This window comes from Dinoponera quadriceps, unplaced genomic scaffold (assembly GCF_001313825.1).
Source record: "Dinoponera quadriceps isolate SergipeBrazil2010 unplaced genomic scaffold, ASM131382v1 scaffold4150, whole genome shotgun sequence".
NCBI classification, from domain to species: Eukaryota; Metazoa; Arthropoda; class Insecta; order Hymenoptera; family Formicidae; genus Dinoponera; species Dinoponera quadriceps.
In genome coordinates, this window is record NW_014558124.1 from 10,631 (window position 1) to 20,424 (window position 9,794).

Genomic DNA, 9,794 nt, shown 5'->3' on the forward strand with positions numbered 1-9,794 from the left:
ATTGACCGTGATTTTGCCAATGTAATTTTCACCGATGAATCATCCTTTTAGGCCTGGAAGGTATGCGTGATCGACTCGTCACGATCCCGTTATTCAACGTACAGTAAAACATTCAATGAAAGTACACGTGTGGGGATGCTCTGTAAACAGGGATTTGGTACTTTATATCTCTTCACGGACAATCTGAATGCACAGAAAATGAACATGATTTATCATAAGTGTTTATTGAAGTCTGCTCAAAGATAATTTAGCTTAGATAATAGTTCATGGGTGCTTCAAGAGGATAACGACCCAAAACACCGAAGTCGTGCGTGTATGGAGTGAAAACATGAAAATGGCATCACTACAATGGATTGACCTTCCCAGTCGCCTGATGCCAATCCCATCGAAAACGTGTGGGCAGTCATGAAGATCAAACTCAGGAAAAAGGTTTTTCACTTAAAGCAGCTCGTTCGTCATATACGGGAAATCTGGAGATCTCTTTCTGAGACAAAGGGTGAAAATCTCGCGGAAAGCATGCCCCGACTATGTCAGGTCATACTCGATAACAAAGGAGATTGGACAACTTACTAAGTAAACGCATTTTAGTTTATTGAATTTATTAATAGATCCAAATCAGATTTTTAACGATTTTGTGTTTTTCTAGAAGAAACAGCCCGTACGCTCTTGTGGAACAGACTATATCACGACGGAATTATGATCTCGAATCTAGGGTCGGTCTAAACATGGAAAAATCGGGAATCGCGTTTCGTTTAGCGTAAAAATTCGTATATTCGCTATATACGATAGATATATTTATTTTTCCACATAATAATAATGTTAATATTAATATTAAATATAGTACCAAAACAACGTATTTTGGTTCTTATTGACCATTTTAATTTCTATATAAAATTAAGAGATATATATATTTTTATCTGCTAAGATGCAAGTTTAATGCGTGAAACTATCCTTTAAAGTTTTAATACCTGAATATTTTTTCAACTAATGAGAGGACTGTATGATGCGGCCACCAATTTTAGTTAAACTTTTTTCTTTTTTTGTTAAACTTGTGTTTAGTTTTATATAATTTTTATAATTCATTTTTATAATTCACATATCTTCTTTGTTACATTTATAAATTATAATATTTATAAGTTTTAGTAAATATGCAAATTACTAATGTCGCCTCCGATATGTTTGATCTTCATATATGTTATTAAGAATAGCAAGAATATTGTTGCGCCCTTCACATACCTGCGTCCGTTTATCGTGATACCATGACACTCCTGAATTCGCACATCCGCCACGAATAAATAGATACCATGAATGAGAAAGGAACTTGCTATTTAATGGGGAACATACAATTATTTACTCGCCATGATAATAATGAACCGTGAGACCGGCACGTCTCTCGTCGACGGCTTGTGTTCGACTCTCTCTCCTCAACTGTTGTTTCTGTATTTATTTGTTGCTAAGGTTCCTTACTCTTTCATTAATCCATTTTGATCTCTCAACCTCTCGAACTTTCTTGAGACAGCTGGGCACGGACGCAATAATATGTTATCAAGGATAAGGAGTAACAAACAAAAGGTTTTAGTTGACGGTCATTTTTTATTAAAAGGTTATTAACAAAAGAAGTTAGAAAATATAAAGTAATTATGTAGTTACAGGGACCATCTTCCAATCTCAATAATTTTAAGATATGTTGTCGAAGACATTGTCTTAAATAGTCTTTAAAGAGTTTAGCTCATTGTTTATTAAAAAGTTACCAACAAAAGAAGTGTAATGAGTGGAATGTAATTCTGTAAATATTTAGATTAACTAACTCACCTCCAATGACCTCCATTTGATATGTGTTGTCGAGGTCATGTCCCTAAATAACATGCAAAAAGTTTAAGCCGTTGCTTGTTAATTGTTAAAAAATTATAAACAAAATTTTATAGAACAGTTTTTTGACATTGTATTCAATAAGTTGAAAAATATATGATGCGTGTTATATACAAATATCCACTACATACTGAGGCTTTTGTTTTTCTGGTCTTCTGTTTTGATTTTTTTGATCAAATGTGTTAAGCATTCTTATTCCGTATATGTGCTTGGTTCAGTAGTCTTCGTCAGTGTGCCGTATAACCATGTGCCAATCAGTTAGATAATTTCAAGACAATTTCTCACATTTCCAACATATATTTGCATGAATTTATCAATATGACAATTATACAGGTGACCACGAGGGAGGGGTTTCGTCTTTCCCCGCTGGTTAATTTAACCTAACCTAGACCCATTCTCTTCTCATGAGTAAAAGTTATAACTTTACGCAAGTTCGAAATTATACAGAAAAATAACAATTTTCTATCCGATAAAGAAATGAAATAAAGCGTTAGGTACAAATTTTATTTACGAAGAAGAGATGGCTTTAGGTTAAGTTAGCTTAAGCGGAGACTTCCCTTTCCATGGTCACTTGTACATTATCATTCTTATATCAAATTATATCTTCTAGAATTAAGAATATGTTATATTTTGTGTTATATTTTTCAAAAGTATTATATTTTTCAAATTTATTTTATTCATAACTTTTTAAGAAACAATGACCGCCAACTCTACTACTAAACTCAACTACTCCTTTCCCTGAGGAAGTTCTTCAGGGTCATGTCTTTGATAACATATAAAAGTTAGAGATATTAGAGATGACACCAGTATTCTGTATATTTACTATTATTTTAATTATTTGAAAAATAAAAATAATTGTTTAGATAATTAAAATTATTAATGTAATATAATAAAGATGAATTATAAGTATAATTATAAAAAATTGAACAAGTTTAAAAAAACAAGAAAAAATATGATACCAGTATACGAATTGACGTTCTGCGTACTATGAGTCTAGTACACTACCGTTGAACTACTGAATATGTCTTACATGCAGTGCAAATATTAAACAACTTACGCAAGAATTTACATAGTTCCTATTTTCTTATTTATTTTGAAATAGTTCCCCTTACTGCTTAGCTCACCAGTTTTTGGGAACGTACTATATTCTTATCGAATTTGATAAAAATTAGTGACCATAATGTCGTGCCATCCCCTCGTAAATGAAATATTGTTTGTTTGAGGTACTTGTATGGTTGCGAGTAAGTTATCTTACATGTTGATAAAACTACGTTGGACAGTTCCTTATACATTGCATTCAATATCTGGCAAGATTTATATATGTGCAATGGATTACCTTAGAGCCTGTTTCGACTCACTGGTGCTAGGATCGAAGGTAGCAGAAAGGTATAGACAGAGAAAGAAAGATGCATGGTGTAACGTGTGCTTTCCCAAGCATTGCCCGGTGGCGTCTTTATTAGTGGCGGATCACCATATACAAATAATCTACAAGTAACGCGCGAGTTCGCGTGTTACGGGCGATTCCGCAGAATGCTGCATGCGTGACTGATCTGATCCACGGCACGTGGAGACTTTCGAAGGCGCGGAGCGCTGAGTCTGCGGGCGATGCTGCGAGGCAGGAGGTTGTAGTCCACTGGTCGGTGGTCGCATTAATATCAAGGGGATGGCGTGTTGTCGATTCAATGAAGTGGTAGTCGCCCTAACGCAGGGGGACGATGTAACATCGACCCGAAGGATCGGGAACGGGGTCCAGACTGTTCGTCAATACTTCGTTGGAAAGTTGTGCGCGAGGTGATAGTGCGGTGTTGCTTAATGTTCTCGTTATATTACGTATTCTAATACGAGAGTTAGTGAACTGATTCTTATTCTGTGTTCTCAACGTGTTTTTATACTATTCGCGTTAATACTTTGCATTTTTTTGCGGTAGCGTTATCGGATGAGTTTGCGGTTTTAAGTTTCGGCACGGGTTGTTTAGCCGTTCGATTCGGTTGTTATCGTGCACACCTATTTGTATTTGGTCGCGTCGGAGCGATTCGCTGGTATTTGGCGGTGCTCAGTATTATACGTGCTTAGCTGCGGTTATTCGGCGGCTTACTATTCAGCGCTATATTGGGGAAGTGACGTCGTAACGATTCGGCGATGACATGCCGAACCGTTCTTTCGTAATGATGCGTGCAACAAAGCTTGGTCTACAATGTGTTCTTTGCATATTGTTTCCTTACTTCTGCCTCTTGTTTCTCGTCTTTTTGTCGTCTAGAGTCAAGTAACGTCGTCATGTACAATTTGTTTCTTCTACTATATCGCATAGACTAATTACATAATAAGACAGTTTTGTTTTCACAGGCTGACTAAATTATGATATTCTTTAAGATAATATGTTCATTATCTCAAATATCAAAGTGATATGCTCATCCAAAAGGTCCTCGTCCGACATGTTTATAAAAATTTTAGTCTTGACTTTATCGCTGTCACCATATAAACTCTTGATGTGTGTGAAGTTAGCACCGCTATTTTGAAAATCAAAGAAAAAATTGTGCTGAGTTATGCTAGGTTTGTGCTATGTTGTGCCGAAAGAAAAAATTGTCTACTTCAAAGAACAAAGTTAATTTAAAAAATCAATTTTTTTTTACCAGCACCGCCATTTTCGGAGGAACAAAAGTGCTGGTTAGAACCTTGCCTACTGTACATTGTGCCGTAAAGATAATAACTCTACTTCTTTCTGTTCAAGATGTAACCGCATGGCGGTGCCGATCGGTTCCGGTTTCGGTTTCCCGTGTCCAGTCTTGGCGTTCCTATTTGGGCACCTTTTTGTGACGATTCGATCGGTCGGTCGGTAGTCGGTACGATTGACCGTTCTGCATTACTTTGTCCGGGGTTTCTGCTGGGTGTCAAGAGGAAATTCGGTCGCGAACTCTCCTGTTCGCTACGTCGCCGGTGGTCCCGGGATTGCTCACCGGATTACCAAGCGTTCTTTTGAAGAGTGAGTGAGCGAGTGAGTGAGTGAGTGAATCTATCGAACTCCCTTTATTCGGTGGACTAAGGACGGTCAGACTCTAAGTCCGAGTGTCGGCGTACAGTTTGTTGGTCGAGCACCGTGTAGAGCCGGTGGCCCGGTGTTTTAATTTTACAACGAATTTCGGAGTGACAAGATGTAAATACTGGAGCGGTATGGTATGTATACACGGGCCGTCCCGTGTTTCGTGGAAATATGTTTTCAGTCTAGCTGGAACTCCGGTACGTCAGTTTCGCGGAATAACAACAGGTGCCGTGTGTACGCTGCGATGTACACACGATGTGTACACACGGCGTTCGGTGTGCGAGACGGCGTGTAAATGATCAGCATGACTGCGGGGAGTGGGCGCGTTATATAGCCGCGAGTTTACGCGTTGGCCTGTTGTCACGTTGACAAACACGCTTATGCAGCGGTAAGATCACGTCGTTGATCTCTCGTTTCGGGATGCGGCGAAGAACGGGTCACGGGCAGAGTGTACGCCACGGTGTGCATTCACTGATCGGTTTGCCCCGGTGGCGGATGATCCGTAGATTTCGCGACGAATGTATCAAGGGCCGGGCGTACGCGGTATCGCACACCTCGGTGCTCGGTTTGCCCGACGGTGACGTGCTGCTCTCGCGTTGATCGGGTCCCGGAAACGCGGTATTGTACTCCTCGGTAGTCGAGTGTACGCGGTATCGTGTTCTTCGATGTACGGGCCTAGCGGTGGCAAGCCTAACCGGCGTGGCGGCAAGGGGCGGGTGCAGCGCTGCTACGCGTCGGCTAGTCGTTGTAGTCCATCGGTTACGGTCGCTTAGCGGCGAGATCGGTGCGGTATCCCGGCGGTATTACCTGACGCGGACCAGACATACGCAGTATTGCATGTCTCGGCGTTCGGTGCGGTCAGCGGTGATGGTATTTGGGCGCGACACACGGGGCGCACGCTTGCCCCGGTGTTCGAGTTGTCCTGGTCCGGGAGTCGAGGCGACGAGGCTGAGAGTACTCGACAGAGATAGCGAATACACCACCTCGATTCGCTGCGATCCCCGATCCGCCCGGTCGGCGGGCGAGAGGGCCGGAAATTTCCGGTGGAGACAGCGAACGCACTGTTCCGGATAGGTGTTGGATTCGGCGCCCGCGATTTCCACGGGAGAGACTGCGATCGCACAACCTCGTTCTTGCCGGAAAGTAGGATGGTCGTATCCAAAGGCAGCGAACACGCGGCAGAGGCAGCGAGCGCACCGTCTCGTCTCCACAACCTGGGGATCGGGATCCGGAGCAGCCTGTGATCGGAACGACTCCGCCGATCTGGCTGACTCCGGTGGAATCGGTTCGCAATTTAGTCGTTCTGGCAGACTCCGTTAGAATCGCCCTTTTACCACGGCGGAGCGGGCTTATATACCGCTTCTGCCGCGGTTTTTGACGTGCTGTTACTTAACAACGGCATGTTGTTGGTTATTTGCCAAACACGTGACGGCGTGTTGTTACATACGTGCGTCACGTGTGCGCCTGTGATAAATGAACCCTTTTAGTGCCGAGCAAAAGTATCGTACCTATGCGAAGAATACCGAGCCAATTTGACGAATTTGCTAAGGTTTGGGAAAAAGCTAATAAAAACCAAACTAAAAATGATATTTACAAAATTCAAAAAGCAGCATATTACGAAAAAAAGAAAGAATAGAGTAATGCCAATTATATTTCAATATTTGTCGAAAATCATACGAATAATATCAGTATAAAACATGATGAAAAACATAGAAACAAATTTCTCTTCTACAAACAATATTTGCACATAAGAATAATCATCGTTTGATCACAGTTTTATATAGATCACGTAGTATGAAGTATAAGTATTACATTTTCAATCATTTTTAACAAAATAACAAACATCGGACCTGAGAACGAAACTGTCCTGTGTCGAGTTTCTACCTTATCGCTCCAGCGTATATAAAGCCTCGGCACCAACTAGCATAGAATATAACAAAAAGTTAAACCCAAAAACAATTTTTTTAATTCTTTTGCAATGAAATTAGACCGTTTCTAACGTTTTATAAATTTATTTTGAGATAGAGCTTTCTCGCAATGCAAATAGTAAGACGCCCTCGGATACGCGACGATATATCGTCCTTGGCATTTTTCGCAAGTGTGGCGAACAATGATATATCGTCATTCGGCACTAAAAAGGTTAATGTAGCGTAAAGCGCCGATAACGGCCCGACGGTTAGTCGGTCGGGCCGCGGGCGGTTTTTGGTGTGTGCTGCATCGTCACAAAGAAAAAAAAATTGAAATGTGAAATTTCCAACTGTAATATTTAATCACTTGTAACTTTTGAATCAATGCAGATAATCGAATTTTGCAACTTGTGCTGAATTGTTATAATCGAAATCAATAGAGGAATATTCACAGAATATACCGAAATTTGCAAGGTTGAAAAATAATTGGCCAAAAGGAATGGAGTTAAAACAAAAAATTCACATTTTTGAAATTCCTCTAGTTGAAATACAGATCAACAGAAGAATCCAAATACAAGTAGGCAAAGCGCTCTAACCAGCATAATTTTTGTTTTTTCGAAAATACAAAATGACCGTGTTGGTAAAAAAATTGATTTTTTTTATTTACAGCTTTGTTCTTTGAGATTGGCGATTTTTTCTTTCGGCACAACATAGCTTTCACATTCTTTAGGCACAAACCTAGCATAACTCAGTTGCACAACAATTTTGTTTTTTTTTATTTTCAAAATGGCGGTACTAACTTCACACACATAAACTCTTGTGCCTCTTATGTTTCTTGTCGCCCGAGATAAAAGGTAACGAATTCCAGAAGAGGCAAGCGACGAAACACAACTGTCGGTAAAACAGTATGACAAAAAGCAAAGAAACAAGAGATAAAAAACAAAACATAAAGAGCACATTATAGATCATGCTCAATGCATCGTTTTATATTCGTCTTTATTTCAACTTTCTCAGGAAAACCTCAGGTCACGTCAATTAAAGTCACGAGAACTAGAACAGTATAAAATTAACAGTAACATATGCAAGCATACTTATTATTCCGTAACGAACACCGTGATATCTATGTATAGTTTTATAATATCTAACAAATTATTTTTAATTCTTCATAAAAATTGACAGACATATTTTGTTCGCCCATTGTGTATTAAGGGGTTAGGCCAGTCCTAGGATTTTCAAAAAATCGAAATTTTTTTTTTGCTTAAAGTACACTTTAGGGTCCTAAAAACATTATTCAATTGGTAGAATAGTGAAAAAAAATTTTTTCCCTGTCCAATCCGCTGTAGTGTCGAAGCGTTCGGAGCGGGCGACGAGCGCATTTTCTACCTGCCGCGGCGGGCTTCCTTTTGTCCCCTTTTTACGACTCTTATCCTCTGCACTAATGTACCAACGGGGCCTGAGGGCTCTAATGGTTCCCCAAAAAGTCGTTAGGAAGTGCTAGTTCATCAATACAGCTGTATGTGTGGGCTTGTGTGTGGGTCAGTCAGCTGAAAAACGACGCCACGCGTGGACGCTTCTTTTTGTTTTCGTTAGTTTTTCTGCTTCAACGAATTACTTTATTGACTACAGTGGTTTTAACTGATAAATTATCATTGTTGACAATATGAGTGAATTATTAACAGATGCCAAGCCCAAGCACGATCACTGCCCGAGCGGAGAAAATTCGTGGTGCTCGTGGCAAAGGGCCAAGGCCACTGGAACTTTGGACGAATATACACATAAACCACCTTTACATGAAGAAGTATACAAGGCTATAACTCCAATTTATGAAAAATTAACCAGTGATGACTTACTCACTCGTTGCATAGGCGGCTTCACTCAAAACAGTAATGAGAGTTTCAACGCTACAGTATGGTCGATGGCCCCGAAAGTGACATCCAGTGGCAAAAATGTACTTGACACAGCTGTATATATTGCTGCAGGTACTTATAATGATGGCCTCACAAGTGCCATGAGAGTCATGCAGAACATAGGCATCAAAATTGGGCCGAACTGCTATAATTACTGTCAAGAGACTGATCAAAACCGCATCAAATTATCCGATCGTTCGCTCTCAGATGCTGCAAGAAGTCTCGAATCAAACAGAAGGCATCCAGAAAGGAAGAAGATGAGTTCCATGGAAGGTGAAATGTACGGCGCAGGCATCGCAGACTGAAGGTATAACAAAATTTTCAGCACGTAAAACTTTAAACGCGTTTTTCTCGAAACTGCATTTTTCAAATCGGGCGACGATGGTACTCGGAGACTATCGCACGTATCCACTTGAAATTTTAACTATAGCTTCACAGTAACATTATTTACTAAACTACGTACGATTTTTTTATCATTGCAACTTTTTTTTTTATAAACAATTTACTGCTCATTTTTTCGGTCAAAAATTGAACCTTTTTTTACAAGTCCGCCATTTTGCGAAAAATTGATATAAAGCTAAAAACATACGTATTTTACTAGCAAGTCTTATGTAGATTAAAGACCGTTCTTTATTTTGTTTCAGATAGCACGAGTTCCTAGAATCACCGTCGCCCGTAGAGGCCCTCTTGAAAAAGGTGATTCCGAAGATTGGCCCAGTAGCCGCCATTTTGATACAAAATGGCGGCTACTGGGCCAATCTTCGGAATCACCTTTTTCAAGAGGGCCTTTACGGGCGNCGATTCCTTTTTCCTTACTCCCAGAATAAATTGTCAAAGTTAGGCCTTTTTTGAGGGCTCTAGACTGGCCTAACCCCTTAACCTTTGGCTGTCAGAGGGCCGATCTTTCGGTCCGTAGTATGTATGCGAGAACTGTCACGGGCCGATACATCTGCTCCGTGTGTTTACATTATCAAATCGGCCCTGGCAGTCTTCGCATATACCGCGTAGATGGGTCTGGCAATAAGAGGGTTAAATTCGATAATAAATATATAATGCTATATATGGGTGAATTTA

At 40.2% G+C, this 9,794-nt stretch overlaps 1 protein-coding gene across 1 annotated transcript; it reads left to right on the forward strand.

The window, feature by feature from the left end:
- Window positions 1–6,590: 6,590 nt before the first annotated feature.
- LOC106749643 lies at window positions 6,591–9,452 on the forward strand. The gene is made up of 2 exons (XM_014629310.1): window positions 6,591–9,027; window positions 9,365–9,452. The coding sequence occupies exon 1, from the start codon at window positions 8,474–8,476 to the stop codon at window positions 9,023–9,025; it is 552 nt and encodes a 183-aa protein (XP_014484796.1). The 5' UTR covers window positions 6,591–8,473; the 3' UTR covers window positions 9,026–9,027; window positions 9,365–9,452.
- The last annotated feature ends 342 nt before the right edge of the window (window positions 9,453–9,794 follow it).